Source organism: Ptychodera flava, chromosome 19 (assembly GCF_041260155.1).
Source record: "Ptychodera flava strain L36383 chromosome 19, AS_Pfla_20210202, whole genome shotgun sequence".
Classification (NCBI taxonomy): domain Eukaryota; kingdom Metazoa; phylum Hemichordata; class Enteropneusta; family Ptychoderidae; genus Ptychodera; species Ptychodera flava.
In genome coordinates, this window is record NC_091946.1 from 25,106,091 (window position 1) to 25,129,574 (window position 23,484).

The 23,484-nt window shown below is 36.2% G+C and overlaps 2 protein-coding genes across 2 annotated transcripts; both read left to right on the forward strand.

Annotated features, from left to right (window-relative positions):
- The first annotated feature begins 4,140 nt into the window (after positions 1-4,140).
- Positions 4,141-9,195, forward strand: LOC139119051 (uncharacterized). Its single transcript, XM_070682668.1, has 2 exons — positions 4,141-4,232; positions 7,048-9,195. The coding sequence occupies exon 2, from the start codon at positions 7,160-7,162 to the stop codon at positions 8,762-8,764; it is 1,605 nt and encodes a 534-aa protein (XP_070538769.1). The 5' UTR covers positions 4,141-4,232; positions 7,048-7,159; the 3' UTR covers positions 8,765-9,195.
- A 5,697-nt stretch (positions 9,196-14,892) lies between these two features.
- Positions 14,893-19,331, forward strand: LOC139119052 (uncharacterized). The gene is made up of 2 exons (XM_070682669.1): positions 14,893-15,000; positions 17,020-19,331. The coding sequence occupies exon 2, from the start codon at positions 17,106-17,108 to the stop codon at positions 18,687-18,689; it is 1,584 nt and encodes a 527-aa protein (XP_070538770.1). The 5' UTR covers positions 14,893-15,000; positions 17,020-17,105; the 3' UTR covers positions 18,690-19,331.
- Positions 19,332-23,484: the final 4,153 nt, after the last annotated feature.

Consider the following 23,484-nt stretch of genomic DNA (forward strand, 5'->3'; position numbering starts at 1 on the left):
TATGGAATCCATGGCAAAAGAACCTAGTTGATAAAGTTGAACGTGTTCAAAAGAAATTTATCAGATACTTATGCTTTAAACAAAACATACCATACTGTTCTTCAGAGTATAGAAAATTATGTACATTTTTCAAACTTCCTTCCCCTTTTTAATCGTAGAAAAGTTTCTGATCTCTGTTTTTTATACAAATGTATTCATTCTGTGGTTAACAGTTCTTATTTAACACAAAACCCACTGTTCAACGAACTTTAAGGTTTAACTGTCCGTTTCGGGTACCAGCAACCAGAATTAATGTTCGCAAGTACTCTTTCATTCCACGTGCTCTGTCCACTTTTAACGAAATTGCAAAATATAATCCAAATATTGATATTTTTGACAGATTTAGTCTTTTTAAAAATATTGTAAAGAATTATTTTTATACATGATCTCGTTTGTGAATCGCAATTGTCTGTTTTTATTGTATATATTGTTTTTATTGTTTATTTTGTGTGATTGTGCTTGTATTTCTTTTTATGTCGAGCGGAGCCTGTAATTGGGATTTTATTCCTGTTGGTCTTCCGAATAAATAAATAAATAAATAAATAAATAAATAAATAAATAAATAAATAAATAAATAAATAAATTCTTCAATTCTTAGAGATGTATTTTCAAATACTAGAATATCAACAGAGCCCTTTGTTTCAAGATTGCCAATCTTTTATCAACGGGTTTTGAATGCATGGAACTTTATTCCACCCCCTAATGACGTAAAAAATACAGTCAATACCATCTTGTGGAATTGTAAATATAATGTATTTGTTAATGTTAAACGTAGTGTAGAATATATTGAAATTAAGAATAAGAAAGCGAAGTTGATGAATTTGAAAACAAGAGATGTATATAGATTTCTAGTCAGCCGTATTTCACAACAAGCCACTACTTTGAGCTGGCAACAGGAGTTTGGACAAATCATTGATTTGAAGAACATTTGGACTTTAGCTCATAGAGTTACTAAGGAGAACAAATTAAGAGCGTTTCATTGGAAATTTTTACACAAGAAATGTATAAATAATGTAAAATTGTATCTTTGGAAAATAAGAGATAATGCCCTTGCTTGTATTGTAACGTAAAAGACACAACACATCATCGCTATTTTGAGTGTATCATCGCTAAAGAAGTAATGCAAATTGTAGAAAATATTGGACAGAGGTTACATGATTTACATGAAGCCTTGAGTTGGCGGAATATTGTATGTGGGATTGATAATAATGATAAATTAGATGGTATAAATCTTGTTATGTTGGTTGCAAAATGGTCAATACACAAATTTCATTGCATGGAGTTTCATAAATCTCAGTTATGCAATTTGGTACATCATGAACTGAAGCTGCGGATGATTAATGTAATGTAGTTGTCACAATTTTACGTGTACGTGTATACTTTATTGGAACAATCTGTAATGTAAATACTATATTCCATAAGAGACAATAAAAAGATGTCATTCAAAGTAAAAAAAGCTTACGACTTCAGCACTCTAATCGGGGAGCGTATCCGTGATCCTAATCGGCTGGAACCGAACAACTTCATTGGCCACACTGACATCGTGACAATAAATGTCCAAAATATATAGCACAAAAAGAAGTTTTATATTCGGAATAAAAGTAAATGGGTCTGTGCATGTGATAAAGATATTATCTCCCAGTATTCATCAATCGTGTGACCTCAATGAAGATTCGTATTTACCTAATATGGCTAAATATAGATAAATGTCTCTCTCTTTCTCTGTCTCTCTCTGTCTCTCTGTCTCTCTCTGTCTCTCTCTCTCTCATATATATATATATATATATATATATATATATATATATATATATATATATATATATATATATATATATATATATATATATATATATATATATATATATATATATATATATATATATATATATCGAAGTTTACATATGTCCTCTTGGGAAATTACGAAAAAAACAATGCTCGATGCGGAAAGCAAAGCGCTATATATAATACTATTAATTACTCCGAGCACAAAGTAATAATATCTGTTACTTAAGTTTCATGCATCCTGCAATCTTGAGACAGAAGTATATATATATATATATATATATATATATATATATATATATATATATATATATATATATATATATATATATATATATATATATATATATATATATATAAAACACAAATTACTCTAAGTACAAAGTAATAACATTTATTATTACTTTTTATGCATCCCGCAATCTTAGAACAGAACCAAAAGCATTCATAGCTCGACACTCTTATTTATATGATCGGGACGTACCATTATAGAAGTGTTTCATGAGGCCGATGTCAGTCAGGTGAGGCCGATATAAACCTTCTCGGTACTGTCCCTTTTGATATCTTGGCCTTGTAAACGACACTTTTGATTTAACAGTCACCCTTCAAGGGGCATTTAGACTTGTTCTGGCAATTACAATCAGCTGGTCGATCTTATGCTGGTCTCCGGTGATTAACTTCTTTGAAAAAAAACTAGCATGTGGCAATTGACCAATCACAGTGCTCCATTTGGAGGTCTTTATCTATTTATGAGGCCCAACGTGGCGATCGTAACGCGACTTGCAATAGTGGGAAGGGCATTGAAGCAGAGCGAAATTGTCGGGGTAAAATCTAAAAAACACAAGAGCTGAGTTTTATGAAATTCTTTATTTTTAACGCAAGAAACTGGCATATTAGACGGAATAGAAATCCATAATAAGGCCGTGACTTTTTATACAAAGACGTAGAGTTTTTGTATAAAATCCATGCAGAGCTTCTATATAGAATGAATTATTCAAATCAATTTGATATGACTATTCATAGTTGAGTCAAAAGAGTATTATTTTAAAATTCACATATTTCATTTTTCGACTCGCGGTTACAGCCCACACATTCAGCATGCATCTTTTTTCATCACACCATCGAGAAAATCGCCAACCTGTGACGAAGACAGTGTTATTCAAATCAAAACGCTCAAAATCGTCCCTCAAATGCCGTAAGAACCAACACGCCAGCAGGTAAGGTGTATTTGGTATGTACTTCTCGCCATCACGCATACGAAGCTTCCACAAAGAAATACAACACCAAAAGTTTAGTCCGTCGGCACTCACCTCAGAGAATTGGAACGCGATCTGTCATATAGCGAAAATGAAACACCTTGAGAGCTTCTATTTTCAGCCCAATCTTTCCAAACCTGAGCAGCTCATTTTGTGTTCGACTGTGTAGTTATCGGTGTCATCGAGCTCCTTCCGCGAATATCTGTAAAGAAGCTTTCGTTTTCAATCACCCCAATAAGACACCCATTGTCCATGCGAGGGCAGCAGAGTGTGGACCAGACGAGGCGGGCTTGAACTGGAACGGGGATAAAAATATTCATCGCTTCGGGAAAAAGACAGATTGCAACAACATACACATGCAGCACATCTGTCGTACATTGCTTGAAAAAAAAAGAATTAGGCTATTCAGAAAACAAGTTAGCAGGACTTGCACATCCCCATTCAAATACTGGGACGACCTAAATTGCCATAATGATATATAGCCAGCAAAGCGTTGTCCAATCAAACTGATCACGCAACATTCCCTTAACAGCTGTAATGTTCCACATTCCAATTTTAACACAAAAGCTTGACACTTAAATTGCGTTGGCACAAAAATGTACTCGGGGTTTTATTGTATGTCTCATTACACTTGTATGAGACGTTTATGATTTTAAAATGTTACATTGACGAACGAGACACACAAAACAAAATTACCAAAACGGTAGGATGTAAGTTTTGAGTAACAATGTTTAAGTCCGATAAAACCCTGATACTCAGGCTCTTCTGGTATATAGAGTCTCCCTATACCTTAAAATATCCCCGCCTTCGGCCTCGACATTTTATCGTAGGTTCGGACTTTATATACCAGAATAGCCATCGTACTTGAGCCTCGCCCTATAGTTCATATTGTATTGTATTATAATTTTAGAATAAAATTTATCAACTTATATGTAATATATAAATAGAAAGAAGGCGTTGACTTTCGGATGTCACAGACGTGACAATCAGCTTGTCAGATTCAACTTTTAAATTTAGCTATTTATAAAGACCGACACAGGATTAAACAGGCAAAAAACGTACGTGTAAGTGTAGCATATGCATTCTAGGGTAGAGATTCTGACCAGAAACAGGCATTTCTGACCGCCTTGGGAAAATTGTTGACGATCGAAAAAGGTAAGATAATAGATATTGTATATCATTTGGAAAATGAAATTGCCGCTGATTTTCTTAGGCGTTCGGTGCTTTAATTTCTTTTCCTGTTTTATTGTCTTTAGTATCGCGTTTTGAACAAGAAGATTCACGTTTTCACCATCAGATAAAACATGTGTGATATTTGTTCGTTTGGGAAGCCCAGCCAAATTAAATCAATGTAAATTATTATTATAATTATATAGAAAATGATTCATCTCTATTTTATACCACGTATAGCTTTGTTCTCTGTCTTTGATCTATCAGGCATTCACATATGACCTACCAACCAATGTCATCAACAAAAAGCAATTTAGAAAGTATTATTGAAAGAAATTTAGGTCCAACGAAGTTAGGATACTTAAAGAAGAAATCATTATAATACCTTTTCTTTAAATCCTGTAAGCAGATGAACAAACTTAAATGATGCACAAGTAGTTTTCTCTCCTTTTGCTCCTCTACGAATTTTTAGAAATCTAAATAACCTGAATAAATCAAAATCTAGGTGCACAATGCTTACTTGATGATCATCTATCGATAGGTGTTTTTTTTTTCGAAGATCATCTTTTCTAATTTCAATTGTTCAACTAAAAGTTGTTTTACGTTCGAAGTTGAAACATGCTTAAGACTTAGCACAAAAGTTACGGACTCCTGTCACAAATTTTAGAAGAATTTTAGCACATTTATAGACGAACAAATAACAACTGTGCTTAACCGTGAAACTATACTTAGAGATAATTATCTGTCCAACTCATCCACAACAAGCGTTTACTGCTATCCCGCCATCAACGAATTTCACAGTTCTTTGGGTAGAATACTACAAGAATGATCTTCACGTGAAAGGAACTCAAATTTGCGAATAAGAGAGAAAGGACGACATTGTATATCTTAGGGGACATAAAGTGGCGGTTCATGATTTTTACAATATAGTTGCAGTGTTCTCGGCTAAGAATGCTATTATCGAAGGTTCTCTTTCAATATATCGCGAAATGTCTGGATGCATCCATTTTGGATAGACTATATAGGAAATAACAATGCTCTCACGTTTCAATATATTGTTGTTGTCGGTGAATTGGAACTTTTGCCACACGTGTTTAAGTTAACCTATGTGAGTATGCTGATCTGGTAATTACATTGCATTTGAATTGTGACAAGGTGTAATACTTTTTGACGCTAGAAGAGGAAAGAAAAACTTTAAAAACGTGAGAATTTGCAGAATACACAAGTAAAGTTCCATAAACAACTGCAAGTTATTGAGTTATTAGAGACAAAAGACTGCAGCTTTTGCGATGTGTTTTAGTGGTTGTTTGGATATACTCTAAACGTGGCATATAATATCGATTGGATGACTCAGAGATCTTACGCATGTCTTGTGCATCTTATAAAAGTCGGCTTCAAGGGCGCAACCGAATGAAAACTCCTGACGTTTTGCGTGAAGTATCACAGCACATTTTAAATCATATAATTAATGCTGCTAAACTTTGGCAAAATCTATGAATACCTAATTTCTCAGTGTTATTACTTCCGTCAATCCCAATGGAGACACTATTCGCTAGTCCTGTTACAGTATATTTATGGGGTTAACGTAGTTCATATTTCTTAATAATGGGTAACTTTCACTGGACAAAATGGTTGATATACAACAATATACACACATTATACTGATTTCGAACATTTGTCAAGTACGTTAAGCATACGCGTACCTATACTTGTAAAATTCATAAATACAGTGTACATTTGGTGTGCAAAGATCTGCATTACGTGTACTCTTGCTCTGCATAGATGTACGCTATGTATATCAACGTATTAATCTGTTCCATATGCAAAGATATACGTAACGTGTACGACTAATTTTGCGTTCCAAATACGTAAATATACTGCATTTTGCCCAGTGTTTGGGACGTAAACTCACTTCAGAGTTATCCAGGCTACCTGCCTTATTAAAGAGATAAATCAAGCAATCAACAGACCACAGATGACCCGTTTTCATTTTTTTTCTTATCTTTAATATCGAAATCAAGTACATTTTCTCATTCTTTACCCTACAATTTGTATCGATTCCACTATTGTATCGATTCCACTAAACACAGGATTTGAAAACACAATGGATAGTGTATGATTTGAAATCTTCTTTCTGACTGATAAATTCTGTTCTTGACTGAACTCCACCAATAATAATGGATCTGACAAACATACAGCCCTAATCGACGATGTGAGTAGCGGAAGAATTCGAAGTGATTTCGAGAGTAAAGGAGAAACTTGCAGTTATGTAATGCAAGATACAGTTAACTGAGATTTAGCAAACTTGAACTTGTTTCATAATTTTTTCAAAATTTCTGCGAACAAGGTACCAAACATTTAAATGAAAGAGTTGTTGTGCGATTTTAAATATTTTAAAGTCTATCATCATTGTCAAATACATACGTAATGTTATTCTTGTCCCTAAATTCTGTTGTAATATTAAACGTACGCTTTGAAAATCGCAATGCGCTGTTAACGAAATGCAATAAAGTTGCTGACTAGACCAAGATTCGGTTGTTGACGAAATAATATTTGGTGTAAGTAATATACAGGCTGTTATACGATTAGAATATTAGATATTTCTGTGTAATTTTTGGAGTGCCGGGAAAACTGCATATTCGAAAAAGCTAAGGAAAGAACACAAAACGATGTAGTAAATGGAATATAAATGACATGAAGAAGTTTCATATTTATTCATAGTTTCTGCCAAACAAGCAGTGTCAAATATTGAAAATGAATGGTGCAGTAATGACCTGTACTCTTTTCTTTTATTTCACAGACATAATCGCTGTGTTTGCGAAAAAAGAAAAGATAACAGCTTAAGCATCCAAAAGAAGAGGTGCTCTTGCTTTTTTCGGTAAGAGAGTTATCGGTCTGCGTGACCCTATCGCATGAAAATGTCGGGTAGACGACAAATGGTACCCTTCCTACTGGGAGCCCTCAGCATGATCATAAGTTACACCGTTTACCACAACATTATCATACCACAACAAAAGTACGCAATACAAGACGATGGCAGTCCTATACCTACACAAGGGGGTCGTGAAAACTTTGATGAAGTATACAGCACGACATCACATAGCTTGATCAAGTTTGAAGTTAGCGAATCTAATATTCAAAATGCACTGAAGGAGAGATTAAACGACGTCGGCTCGAGAATAAAAGATGTCGACAAATTGCTTGAAGAACGAAAAAGAGAAATTGGGATAGATGAAGAAATGGTGAACTTAGCATTAAAACACAAGACTTCAGTCAAGCGACTGATCCAAAAGTTCAAAGAAGTGCTCTTGATGAACAGAACATTCGCTTTAAGTGTTGTGGGAGGCTCCATTTCTGTTGGTGCAGGAGTTGATGGTACTCCAGGAATCTATGCAACAACTCTCGGACACTACTTGACAAAAATGCTTGGTTCTGAAGTCACGGTAGAAAACGGCGCCGTTGGTGCGACGAACAGCTATTACTATGGCTATTGTTTTGAAACGCATTGCAATGTGCGGAAGATGGATCTACTTCTTTGGGAATTTGCACATAATGATTTCGGATATCCAGATGGTATCTACGGCCAAGAAAGGTTAACAAGGATGATTCTTGCAGACTTACCGAACGAACCACAATTGATTTACACTAATTTTCTTCATGGAAAACAGATTGATAAGGAATCTTGTGAGAATAGCGAGAAAAATGGCAGCGTACCACTCAGTAAGCATTATGACGTCCCGTCAATAAGCATGCCCGACGCCGTGTGTAAACAAGTCAAAGAACACAGAGCTGACTACCTCCTCGGTAGCAAAGATGAAAGCCATCCGGGTCCAAATGCCCACGACATGGTCGGAGTGTTCCTAGCTGAATTTCTTAAAGAGGTTCTCATCGAAACTATTGAAATTTTAGAAGAACAACTCTCCAAAGGTCCAACCACATCCAGAGGTTCCATTAAAGAATATATTCTAGAAGATGTGAAACCTGACTTCAAAACCTGGAATGATGAAGAACTACACCAGAAATTACTCCCTCCAGTTCTCTTCAATACTACTGCTATAACACATCCACAGTGTTGGTCTTTGCTGGGATCAGAATACCGACCATCGGAGATGGCTTTTATGCCTCAGGAGAAGCTAGGCTGGACGAAATTTAACATCAAGAAACGAGATGACCGCACAGATTTGAAAGCAGTTTGGCGCACCCTGCAACCCGACGCTGTCTTAGAGTTTGCCTTCAGCATCCCAAAGTACAGAGACCTCAACTGCACGATTGCAATCACTACGATAACAAGTGAGAATAACGAGTGTGGGCGCGCTAAAGTGTTTCTAGATGACGAGTATATAACATTAATCGATTGTATGCACAGATATTTAATCACCTTGGTCCATGAAGTCGCGCTTAATGTGCCACCCGGAAGACATACCTTAAAGATCACAAGTGTTGATAAGGAAGGTTTTAACGTTGCTGCTGTGAGTGCCGCATTTGAAATTCCAGACGATGAACTCGAGAAGATGTAGTTTTGCAACAGGTATCCTGATTCATCCGATAAGTTTCAAAAAAGTTAAATTTTTACAATTTCAAAACACTTAAACTTGTTAACCGTCTCAACTTAATGGAGCTTGGTAACCTAAAAACCTTGTTTGCTCGGGTTAGAGGCTTAATAAGGGGATGTTACTTTCTCACTCACACCGGTGACAAGGATAACATTTTTACACAAATTGCTGCAGATGACAAAACAAATTATACTTACACTGACTCAAGTACTAAGGGGCAAGGGCGTGAGGGAAACCAAGAATTAAGACGAATGGTGTAGCCATGCATGTAAATTTGTCTAGTTTAGGTGTATTACTTACCGTTTATGTAAAGAATCCCTGTATTCATGCTGCACCGGGTAATTTGCAAATATCAGTGAATATCTCTGTTATTACTCAACCATTTTACTTCATTGAAAATATCCCTAATATTGAGAATTTCTGGTCATGTCACGTAGCGCTAAATATCCGTAAAATGGATGATGCGCAGGCTTGGTTGTCGCTCTAATTCACAGAAAATTACAAGTTCGAATGCCACGACTTTGCAGATTTCGTGTTTGGTGTTTGGTGGTGAAAGGCATTTACCACAATTGCTATATTAGTTAGGTCACATCATGTATTAGACTCGGTCGGATGCCGCTTTCATTTCCGTTTCCTCGCAACCTCACACGTACGTTGTATACCACTACACGTGAATGACTGGTCAAGTCGACATAATTCTATTGACATTGCATACTCAGAGATTCGAGGATTTCCGAACAGAAAGCATGTTCACGGTAAAGTAGATGGTAACATTGGTTCTGATCTTTGCACGGCTGTCCCTTGAAAAATCTAAGGTAATTACGCAGATTAGATGTGGATTCGTTTGTGTAGTATCTCAGAAATGCTGTCACGCACTCGATTGTACGTTTGAAAACCAAGGCTGGGTAAGACAAGACAAATTTAAAGAAGTGCGCTGATATAACTATGAAGACTAATGCATCCGAACCCACGCTATTATTAGTAAACTAGTGATACATGATATTGCCTTTAAGGTAGAACGCACCTCGGGGACAGAAATTCAGGCCTTCAAATTTTAGCAATTTTCTTCTGACCTACCACTTGTGGGGGCTCATATTTAGCTCACGTGTGTAAATACGTGGGCTATTGTCATAGCGATGTCTGTCTGTCTGTCTGTCTGTCCGTGTGTGAGTGTGTGTGTTAGTGTGTGTGTGTCTGTCTGTCTGTCTGTCTGTTTACACGATAACTCAAAAACGCCTGAACGGATTCAAGTCAGATTTAGTACACAGGTACCATATGCTACTTGCAAGAACTGATTAGATTTTGGTTAGTGTGGCTTGCATATTAATGAAGTTATGCAATATCGTATTTTTCCGTACAATGGTTTCCCTATGGAGACGGTAATGACAGTGTAGACATATATCAAGAAATACTGCACAAAATTTCATGAAATTTTTCACAGATGACAATCTCAAAACATTATGATGATACTGTGAGTGTCATGTCAATTACCTTCTCATTTGCATATTTAATGAACTTTTGTTATTAGTGAGATAACTCTGAAATTCCTGCACCAAGCTTGATGATACTTGCAACAAATATTGATCTGATATATATCTAATTATACTTAGACGCATTGGGCAGTGTCAAGTTAATAAATAGGTCATTTGCATATTTTATGAAGTTTTGTAATTAGTCATATAACTCCGATATAACTTCACCAAATGTGATGGAATCTGCTGCAGATACTGATCCGACTGATATCTAACTGTAGTGTAAAGCATTCAGAAGTCTGAAATTAATTAAGGGTTCATTTGCATATTTAATGAACTTTGTAATTAGGTATATAACTCTGAAATTACGGCACCCAAATCTTTGAAATTGGGTACAGATATTGTTTTGATAAATGTTTAATTGTACTGAGAAGCATTTGGCAGTGTCAAGTTAACAAATAGGTCATTTGCATATTTTATGAAGTTTTGTAATTAGTGATATAACTCCAAAATAACTGCACCAAATGTGATGAAATCTGCTGCAGATACTGATCCGACAAATATCTAATTGTGGTATAGAACATTTAGTTGTGTGAAGTTAATTAAGGGTTCATTTGCATATTTAATGAACTTTGTGATTAGTGATATTACTCCAAAATCAAAGCGTTAAATTTGATGAAACTTGCTACAGATGTTGATCTGATAAATATCCAATTGTACTGAGAAGCATTGAACAGTGTCAAGTTAATAATTAGCTCATTTGCATATTTTATGAAGTTTTATAATTAGTCATAACTCCGAAATAACTGCATCAAATGTTATGAAAACTACTGCGTATACTGATGTGACAGATATCTAACTGTGTTGTAATGCATTTAGTAGTGTAAAGTTAATTAAGGGTTCATTTGCATATTTAATAAACTTTGTAATTAGGTATATAACTCGGAAATTACGGCACCAAATTTTGTGAAACGTGCTACAGATATTGATTTGATAAATATTTAATTGTGCTATGAATCATTGAACAGTGTCAAGTTAACATAGGGATTATTTGCATATTTAATGAACTTTGTAATTAGTGACATTACTCTAAAATTACAACATTAAATTAAATAAAACGTGCTACAAATGTTGATCTGATGGATATCTAATTGTCCCATGAAGCATTGAGCAGTGTCAAGTTAATTAATAGCTCATTTGCATATTAAATAAAGTTTTGTAATTAGTGATTAAAATCTGAGAGTACCGTGCGATGTTGAAAAAAACCTGCTTCATTTAGTGATAACATATATCTTATTGTTCTGTGAAGGGTACTACTATTAATGAACCTGTTGTAAAACACGTGAGCATATTCAGTTCATATCTGGTGAAGCTCTTGGCGAAAGAAAAGTTTTCACCGTCTTAGTTTTTCGAAAATCGAAATGTTTATTTTTTCTCATAGAGTTAACACAGGGATGGCGGCCATTTTGGATTTCAAATATCGAGAAATCACAAGTTATTTCTCTCTCTAGTACCAAAGTTTGCACGGTGACCCCTGATTTTTAGCTTATGTGTGTAAACACGTGGGCTAATGTCATAGCGATGTCTGTCTGTCTGTCCGTGTGTGTGTGTGTGTGTGTGTGTCTGTCTGTTTACACGATAACTCAAAAACGCCTGAACGGATTCAAGTCAGATTTAGTACACAGGTACCATATGCTACTTGCAAGAACTGATTAGATTTTGGTTAGTGTGGCTTGCATATTAATTAAGTTATGCAATATTGTTTTTTTCCGTGCAATGGTTTCCCTATGGAGACGGTAACGACAGTGTAGACATATATCAAGAAATACTGCACAAAATTTCATGAAACTTTTTGCAGATGACAATCTAAGAACATTATGATGAAGCTGTGAGTGTCATGTCAATTATCTTCTCATTTGCATATATAATGAACTTTTGTTATTAGTGACATAACTCTAAAATACCTGCATCAAACTTGATGATACTTGCAACAAATATTGATCTGATATATATCTAATTATACTTAGAAGCATAAGGCAGAGTCAAGTCAATAAATAGCTCATTTGCATATTTTATGAAGGTTTGTAATTAGTCATATAACTCCGATATAACTTCACCAAATGTGATGAAATCTGCTGCAGATACTGATCCGACTGATATCTAACTGTAGTGTAAAGCATTCAGAAGTGTGAAATTAATTAAGGGTTCATTTGCATATTTAATGAACTTTGTAATTAGGTATATAACTCTAAAATTACGGCAGCCAAGTCAGTTAAATTGGGTACAGATGTTGATCTGATAAATATCTAATTGTACTGAGAAGCATTTGGCAGTGTCAAGTTAACAAATAGGTCATTTGCATATTTTATGAAGTTTTGTAATTAGAGTTATAACTCCAAAATAACTGCACCAAATATGATGAAATCTGCTGCAGATACTGATCCGACAGATATCTAATTGTGGTGTAGAGCATTTAGTTTTGTGAAGTTAATTAAGGGTTCATTTGCATATTTAATGAACATTGTAATTAGTGATATTACTCCAAAATCAAAGCGTTAAATTTGATGAAACTTGCTACAGATGTTGATCTGATAAATATCCAATTGTACTTAGAAGTATTGAGCAGTGTCAAGTTAATAATTAACTCATTTGCTTATTTCATGAAGTCTTATAATTAGTCGTATAACTCCCAAATAACTGCATCAAATGTGATGAAAACTGCTGCACATACTGATACCACAGATATCTAACCGTGTTGTAAAGCATTTAGTAGTGTAAAGTTAATTAAGGGTTCATTTGCATATTTAATTAACTTTGTAATTAGTGACATTACTCTAAAATTCCAGCATTAAATTAAATAAAACGTGCTACAAATGTTGATCTGATGGATATCTAATTGTCCCATAAAGCATTGAGCAGTGTCAAGTTAATAAACAGCTCATTTGCATATTAAATACAGTTTTGTAATTAGTGATTAAACTCTGAGAGTACTGTGCGAAGTTGACAAAAGCTTGCTACATATAGTGATAACATATATCTCATTGTTCTGTGAAGCGTACTACTATTAATGAACCTGTTGTAAAACACGTGAGCATATTCAGTTCATATCTGGTTATTCTTGCTTTGGTAAGAGAATGGTTGAAAGTTTCACTGAGGAAAGTTTAGGCAAAAGTTTAAGTCTTTCACTTTCGAGGTGCATATTACCTTAAGGTAAATCGCGCCTCGGGGACAGACATAATTCTTTTCTGATCCACCACTTGTGGAGGCTCATTTTAAGAGCTCCTGGATAAGAAAACTTTCATTGGCTTAGTTTTTCGAAAATCCAAGATTTAATTTTTCACCCATAGAGTTAGCACAGGAATGGCGGCCATTTTGAATTTCAAATATCGCAAAGTTTTGGGTAATTTGTTTCACTAGTTCCAAACTTTACATATTTACCCCCGATTTTTATTGTTGATTTGGTAAGAGAATGGGTGAAAGTTTCATTCAGAAAAGTTTTAGCAATTGAAAGTCTATCACTTTCGAGGCGCAAACACCCTTAACAGGTACGAATAGTAATGAATTATTAATGTAATGAACAAAATAAGAACGGCCAAATAGATAATATTTCTCGTTAAAACTTTATTTCGTTGAATGAATTGGACTCTGTGATTAATATCAGAGTTTTGATCCAAGCACACAATTACCCACTTGCTGATTCAATGCGTCGATGTACTAAACGGTCCCTCCTATCTTAAAAGGACGATGCTTCTTTAGTTTAAGTGACTTTTTCACGTGAAATGCAGTTTGTGCAGATTGACTTCTTGCAACATGCTGAAATACTAGCAAATGTACGGGACCGGTGCACTTCATCACGAACTATGCCTGCAGCCGACAAATTTAAACATTAAAATAAGCAATTTACGGTTGATACAAAAACATAAAGTTCAAAAATTCAAAAGGACAACTCTCACTATCCATGGCTCAACATACAATGTTATACATAGAGTTGGGAATTAATGCAAGCTTTGTAATGAAATCTTAATTAGCGGTTCCATTCAAGTAGATAAGGATTCATGTAGAAGCTTTTCCTTTCACTGCGGCAATGCGTATATGTCAGGGGTGTTCAGACGTCACCAACGGTTTGCATTCAGCAAAGGGGTAATTTTAACCCTTTTGCAGTTAGGTATTACATCATTTTGTACACTGAATGACTTTATGCAAATATTCAAGCTTTTCTTGAGATCAAAAAGGTAAAAAAAGAACAACTTTGTTCCTTTAATTGGTATAGCGTTTTTTGTCATCTTCTTTACAAGGTTTTTCAGTGGTCAATTTACGATCTTGCGATTATGTGCTGACCCTTGGAAATAGCATTTGTAAGTGATTAAATAGATTATTTTGTATCATATTATGTTTTGTGAATAGAATCGGTCAAGTCATGAGATAGATTTGTCAGTTTGATTTAGAATTCTAAGCTAACTGGTCACAATTTAACACGTCGCATTGCCAAATTTCTAAAATTCTAAAATGGCGTTTCGCATATAAAGAAAGCAAACGTGGGAGTTTGGCTGTCACAGATGTACCACAGGGTCGATTATTAAACCTAGATATTTATAAATACACGTATAAAAGTGGAAACAGACAAAAAGCGAAAGTGCAGCGTATGCTTTGTTGGTGAGAGACTCTGATAGAATACACGTACGAGATTTTCCTGACCGTCTGGAAAAACATCAGTAGAATTCGAACAAGGTAAGATTATATAATGTATTTTGATTATTCTAAAAGTGTGTTTTGGTGAATTTTCTCAGGTGTCCAGTGCTTCTAACTTCTTCATCCGTTTTTGTATGCATAAATGTTCATTAAAAGCGCTTTAAAAAGTCTAATTCAAATACATCACGATCAAACAAAGCTAGGAACTGTGTTACCTGAAGGAAGGAATTATTATAGCTGTTCTGTAAATCCTGGAAGCAGAAGAAACAACCTGCTGTTATAGAATTATCAGTTTTTACCCCAGATGACTGCAGAGATCCTTAGTAAACAGTCATGACTAAGTAAAATTGAGGCGCACAGTGCTTACGGCTAAACACCCACGATGTTAGGTTTTAGCAGAGAATGCGCCCCGTCTAAATTTCCTCTTCTATTCTAGAATAGAATAAAATAGAAGAAAATCACCAACTGTATTTTGTTATCATTCTTCCCATCCTGCACTTTCAAAATTACTTGCACGGTAATAAATCCTACTCGAACAAGTATATTAACGCATGATTTAAAAGTATACGTCTGGAACTCGTCGATTACAATGGTATAGGCACAACAGTACATGGCGTGATTAACACACCAGCTGTCCAGTCCCAAAATCTGATCAGCGGAAGCGTCCTAGAAATGTAAGCAACTTGTGACTACAGCTTCAGCTTAATGGGAGTTAAGTCTTTGCTTATGCTTTACCGTCCACGTGTACATTTTGAATTTTTTGACTGAAGGCAGCATTTTTAATCTATTCATCTACAGTATAGTAGCTTTGTAACTGATATGTATACAACACATCCAACTGTACGAGTAAATAATAAGTAAAATGACCAGGGTGTGGCCATATGACGACTGACACTCTTTGAAGATGATTTCACTGCAGTTACTGTGGCACTTCAAATTGATAATCTAAACCATGCTTAAAGCCCCGATTAGTATCACAAAAGGGGATTCCTGTGATAAGTTTTAAAACAATTAATGGCACATTTATACACTATAAATGGCAAACTAAGATCGTCGAACGTCAAACAATATTAGTTCGTCAAACGTTCGACAATTAACCAAAAGGTAATTTGCTTTAATTCGAATTCAGCTGCAACGAGCGTGTGCTTTTACATACGAGCCTGTAATAGAACACCCGAAGGTCACAGGATAGAATGCTACAGGAATGACCTTAATACGAAAGACCCTGGAAATTTCCTTTATGCTTCTACATTTTCTTAGTGTAGTGTAAAAACGAAAATGTCTGCCTTGTTGTAATGGGACAAAATGCGTTGGTTAATGTTTACAATATTGTTTTGGTGTTCCAGGATTAAAATGGAATTGTCAGAGGTTATCTGTGACAATAGCGAAATGTCTTACTGCCTCCACTTTGGATTGGATTAGGAGATAAAATATAATTTTGATTTTACGAGAACTAGCCCTTAATAGAAAACAGAAATACCGTCAAAGTGTGAAATACTAAAATAGTACCGCCAAGACTGCAGATATATATATATATATATATATATATATATATATATATATATATATATATATATATATATATATATATGTGTGTGTGTATGTGTGTGTGTGTGTGTGTGTGTATGTGTGTGTGTATGTATGTATATATGTATGTATATATGTATGTATGTATGTATGTATGTATGTATGTATGTATGTATGTATGTATGTGTGTGTATGTATGTATGTATGTATGTATGTATGTGTTGTGTGTGTGTATGTATGTATGTATGTATGTAGTATGTATGTATGTATGTATGTATGTATGTATGTATGTATGTATGTATGTATGTATGTACAATAACACTGTAACAATGTACAATCTTTCGAAATCATTAACTTTGATGTGACTTTGGGTATGCCGGTGAAACTTTAATTTCTTTTGCAGCTAATAGAGTATAAATGACATGAAGTGGTTTCATTGTTTGATCTCATTTTCTACGAAATGCGTAGCGTCAAATATTGAAATGCATGGTGGATTTGTTTGAGAAGTAATTCATTTCTTTCACTCCACAGACAAATTCGTTGTATCGAAAGAGGGAAGCTGCTCTTACTGTTCTTTGAAAGGCAATCATCGGTCAGAGAGACCACATCGCACAACAATGTCCAGTAGAGGACGAATGCTACCCTTCCTACTGGGAGCCCTCAGCATTATCATAAGTTACGCCGTTTACCACAACATTATCATACCACAACAAAAGTACCCCGTTCAAGACGATGATAGTCCTATACCCGCACAAGAGGGTCGTGCACAATTTGATGGAGTAGACAGCCCTGCATCATCTAGCTCGGTCCAGTTTGAAGCAAGTGAATCTCACGTTCGAATGGCACTGAAGGAGAGATTGATCGACGTTGGCTCCAGAATCAAAGATGTCGACAAATTACTAGAGGAACGAAAAAGAGAAATTGGGATAGATGAAGAAATGGTGAACTTAGCATTGCAACACAAAACTTCAGTCAAGCGACTAATCCAAAAGTTCAAAGAAGTGCTCTTGATGAACAGAACTTTCGCTATAAGTGTTGTGGGAGGCTCCATTTCTGTTGGTGCAGGAGTTGATGGTACTCCAGGAATCTATGCAACAACTCTCGGACACTTCTTGACAAAGATGCTCGGTTCTAGAGTCACGGTGGAAAACGGCGCCGTTGGTGCGACGAACAGCTATTACTATGGCTACTGTTTTGAAACGCATTGCAATGTGCGCAAGATGGATCTACTTCTTTGGGAATTTGCGCACAACGACTTTGGTTATCCAGATGGTATCTTCGGCCAAGAAAGGTTAACAAGGATGATTCTGGCGGACTTGCCGAACGAACCACAGTTGATTTACACTAATTTTCTTCACGGCACACAGATTAATAGGGAATCTTGTGAGAACAGCGAGAAAAATGGCAGCGTACCACTCAGCAAATATTACGACGTCCCGTCAATAAGCATGTCCGACGCTGTCTGTACACAAGTCCAAGAACACAAAGCTGACTACCTCCTCAGTAGCAAAGATGAAAACCATCCGGGTCCAAATGCCCACGATATGGTCGGGGTGTTCCTTGCAGATTTTCTAAAAGAGGTCCTTATCGAAACTATGGACATATTAGAAGCACAGCTATCCAAAAACGATTCCATCAGACAGTTTATTCTAGAAGGTGCAAAACCGGATTTCAAAATGTGGAACGATGAAGAACTACACCAGAAATGTCTCCCTCCAGTCTTCTTCAACACGACTGCTATAACGCGTCCGTTATGCTGGACCCTACTTGGATCGGAGTACCGACCATCGGAGATGGCATTTATGCCTCAGGAGAAGCTAGGCTGGACAAAATTCAACATCAAGAAACGAGATGACCGCACAGATTTGAAAGCAGTTTGGCGCACCCTGCAACCCGACGCTGTCTTGGAGTTTGCCTTCAGCATTCCAAAGTACAGAGACCTCAACTGCACGATTGCAATCACTACGATTACGAGTCAGAAACATGAATGTGGATGCGCTAAAGTGTTTCTAGATGACGAGTATATAACATTAATCGATTGTGTGCATAAATATTTGATCACAAAAGTCCATGATGTTGCCTTTGATGTGCCACCGGGCAGGCATACCTTGAAAATCGTAAGTGTCGACGATGTTGGTTTTAATGTTGCCGCTGTTGGGGTGGCATTTGAAATTCCAGGCAAGGAGTTCGGAAAGGTATGAACTGTAGTGCAAGAGTCAAAATTTCGGGTTTTTTTCTTCAACAAACTTTCAGAACAGCGACATGTAACTCCTCACATCGCAGAGAGGAACAAAATTTGGTATCATGGTATTAATTTCCGTCTTTTCAGGAACCAAAGTCGTTCATTAACTGTTGAGGGACTATAGCCATCGATCGATGCCATTTATTTGGTCACGTTTATAGAGTTTAATTGTTTTTCACTGCGAATAACGTTCAGTGGAGGGACGAGCGTGTCTTACCTTCCCTTACTACAACACTAAAGCTCTGTCAACTACGGCGGTGCCTCTGTACTGCACTAAACAGACCTCTTACACCATCGTACGTGTTATTGTTCAATTTTAACTATATTTAGATGAGTGGTTGACCTGACAATATCTCGCTATTTCATTGGCTACTTCATGTACAAATGACGAGATTGGAAGGATTTGCGCATAACGTTGCATCATTCTCGTTCACTCTGTCGTGGCTCGTTTATGTTTGGGTATCGACTGATGCCTATGCCCTAGGATGGGCCGTTCCCTAGCACAAGGAAATGATATTATTCGAGAAAAATATTGGGATATTCTTAAATATGCTTTCATTATAATGGAAATAAAGAGCTTCATGCTGACCATAAAGATTTATTAACGTGCTGGGCTCTCAATGTCTCAAATGTACAGTTTTAGCTTCCGCCTGGCACTTTCCAATAAATAAAGGCATAAAGGGCGACACGCCGAAAATTAACTTTTACTAGTATACCATGCCCTTCGCGTTAACAATTTCAAACACTTCCATCGGTCAAGCAGCGTGATGCGATTAACCACACTACTCGACTATACTGGATAGGGTTGTTTTTAAGCACCTACAGCGTGTAATAAGTAAGAACAGTAAATGTTCTCAAATATTTGCAATATGTGACAGGTGTTTTTTCGGTTGACCTCATACACTTTCCTGTCGCAATTGTTGAAACTGAACAAAATAATGAGCTCTATGGTCAAGATATGCAGTACGTTCAGTACAGACTTTGATATATGAGGCAGTGCGGTGTGACGTCGTGTGGTGAAAAAGTAAATACGATGCATCTCAAAACATTGAAAATTACAGTGTACCTCAATTAGTGAAATGTTTTATGTCTAGAATATTAAACGATAATAGTTTTTTTTGTCGTTGTCCTAGGGTAATTGCCCCAACTCGTCCCATTCAACGACTATAAATTGTCATGTATATAAATTGCCACGTTTCCAGTATTAATTGTCCAGTAATCAAATTGTTGACGTGTACGGCACAGCATTGCAAAGCAAGTGGTCAACACATAGCCTTCTATGCCAGCAATAACGGAAAGCATACATTAACTCTTAATACTAACTCCAGATGGCCTCTCCGTACAAGTCACATAGATCATTAGAAAAGGAAATGCGCTGGATAAGTGCAATGTCTTGAATGAAGTAAAGATTGACAAGCTTTTAAGTGTAAGAAAAAAGAAAAGACTCAAAATGTAGGAAGTCATTTTTTATTTCATTCCTTGTCTTACCTTCCAATAGTTTGGAATGATTTTTTTTAGGAAATTGTGCTTGACTAACATTCCAATAAATGAAATACGAGCTCGTCCAGCAATAGTACAGTTCCAATCATGTTCGATCATTTTCAATCAATAGCATCACCATAAAAGAGGTTGCGATTTCCTAGACCTAATAGCTATTGTTGTTCGGAAAATAAAAAGTTATGGACCGTTTCTAGTGACTGTAAATAAATAGGATATATTTACTGATTAGCATGATGACCGCGCATGCTCAGTAGCCTATGTCGCATTTACTCAAACAGTCAATGATTCCTTGGCGCAGGCATGGAGTGCAAGCATGATTCTGCTCTTCAGTTCGAAAACAAGCCGAATATACTTAATTAGGATTTTCACAGTACATTGTACAATGGGTTTTTTTCATGAGGCGATAAGCTCTTGTATGTGATTTCGACCTAGGATGTTGCTAAACATTGTTTAGCACTTGTTTAGTGCCTTTTTTTAATTAGTTTCTGCATGTTGTAATTTGTCTTTTTCATGTTTTAATTTTTCTCTGTTTGCATCCAGTTATTGGGCTATGCCTGTTGGATGTCAGAATGAATAAATAAATAAATAAATAAACAACAATAATAAAGCAATGTGCCGACAATTGCTGAACATGATTTTTGTTGATTTCTATCACAAAATTTAGATAATCGTTTCTGTATACCGATATTTGGATTGCTTTGAACACTACAGAAGTGGGTTTCTTATGCATATCAAGTGTTTTTAAAGAATGAAGTTACCAAAACCGTACCAAACTTAGCACACGCATTCTAGTCTGATCTCGACAAAATATTACTGTAATCTTGTAAATATTCGTGACCAGAGTTCTTCAGCGACTTTTAGTCAAAATATAAAAATTTAATAGCGATAAGTTATGACTCACCAATCTTTGAAAATCTTTGTTCTTGGAAAGTCATCATACTTAACATTTCTCCTTTCGCGACTCAGAATCCTGTGATGTGACCCGATGATTAAACTTGTCACAAACCAAAATGACGAGACAAATCAGTGACGTCAGATGGTTTCAGAGAGTTGGAAAAACATTTATATCCATTACTTTACTATAAAACACCACCGTGTTTAGGTATAGTGATCTATTGGTGACGCACTGTTTCGCGACAATGCTGTCTCAAACAGAGAAACTGGTCCAAGATATTTCAAGAGCGCTATGTAATGATTTGAAGATAGGAGATGCCGAGCTAGTGACAGCGCGATGTGACTGATCACTGACCCGATCAAAATCATAAAGTCTTCAAAATATCTGTACAGGAAAGGGGTAGCAATCCCGTGCCACTAGCAGATTACAGCCCTTTTTCAATACTCGACTGATCAATGTATAAAGTATTATGCTTGCTCTGATGAGCACGTACGTCAATAGCTCTTTACTACGTGGCATGTATACGTATGGTCTTTTGGTGTTATTTTAGCATCTTATTTTGGATTTGTCTTCGTTATCTCGTTTTTTCCGCTCCTTGGTCGCACAATTCAATTGCAAATGCACCTCTTCGGTTGCTGTCAATGCATCATGCAAGGTCATAGATATATGACCTTCTTTCCAAAAAAATGAATATAGGATAATGCTATAAATGAGAATGGGCACGACACGTGTGATTCGGATTACTGGTCCATAAATGCAGCATATGTGGCAAATTTATTATACTACAGAAATAAACGTCAATGATATGATATCACTGCTTCATTTTTAATACTTCATAATCATTAATGAACTTAGAGCTGTCAGCTATAAAGCTGTAGATGGTTGAATGTTTAGGGTTGGGGTGGGATGACCTATGATTGTTCCCGGAAACTTCCTAAATGGCGTTTTGTGATGCAAAGCTTTTTATTGACTTTATATTTCTGGTCTCGATAAACAACGCGTGGTATTGCCAAGCTGACGAGTGTGGATGAAACGTCATGACGCACATGAGTTGACTTGCTTGCTTTGCCAGCTGGATGTAGCCATCGCTAATCGCGTGATGAAGCGGCAGATGTTAATAGTTTGTGACGTTATCAAGACAATCTGTTTGAAGACCAACAGGGACCCCTTTCAACACCAGTTGGGCACTATTCACCCCGTGTGTAAACTCCCCTCCCCGGCGGCGTTTTGTAGGATTTTGTAGGGGTCGTGCACGTTAGTCTCATTAATATTGTTTTTGTATGTGATGATGTGACAACATGGCAATCGGTCGTTTCAAATAAGACAGAACCACCACTTGAATAGAAACGGCCAGCTTTCGTTGGTCATAAATCACAGCAAAGATGTGACGGCAGTTAAAAAGACTTAGCTGAAAACGACAGCCACGTCGACAGTCGTGTGAGCTCACCTATTGCAGTAGGCCTAGATATGGATTTTATCAAATATAGATTTTTTTTCAAAACGAGGCCAACAGCTTGGGCTAATCCTGGCAATCATTCATAAAAACAAAGTGTAAAATGTACAAACGATATCCATCCGCCCATTCCGAGCACTTGACCTGAAAGCCAATGACATGTAAAAAAAGGAGTTTGAGTTGATTTTGTGGTGGAAATCAAGGGGCAATGAAATTTAGCGAGGCGGCAGGTTTACACGGGTGCCATAGTGGTTCGTGGTTGCCGCACAGACCAAAACTCTGTTAGCGATGATTAAGGGATCGTGGAGGCCACAGCCTCGTTTTGGTGAAAAAAATACAACATGTAGGAAAAATCCCGATTTTCTTTATTTATTGACTTGCGAACTGGTCTGCATGATGGGCTAGTTGTATTTCATTTTTATTTCGGTTGGTTTTCAATATTTTAGCAGGTATTACAAAAACGAACATTTAAATAATTAAAACAAACGATTTAAAATGATTCATTTTCCTATTTTCCATACGATACTTTTAGGTGTTCTTAGCTGAGAAAGCTGTGTTGTTTTATTCGCTTCCTAACTTTGACAAATAGAGTGATTCAGTAGCATCACTGGATTACTGATTTTGACACGTTTGGGTCATTCTTCAAAGGTGTAGCATGCAAGCTGAACACGCTTATCGGGACACCTGGTACAACCATCAATCAATTACATGGTTCAACATTGTCAAGGCTTCCTGAAAATGTAAATATGTGTCTTTATGCGACCTGGCAATTTTATTACCTTGTATATCATTTGGATTATTTTGGTTTATTTTGACGTAATAGTCTTACAATAATTTTTACAGAATTTATGTAGCAATGCTTCTACATGTAGTTCATAAACAAGGGTATTAAATGCAACAAATTAT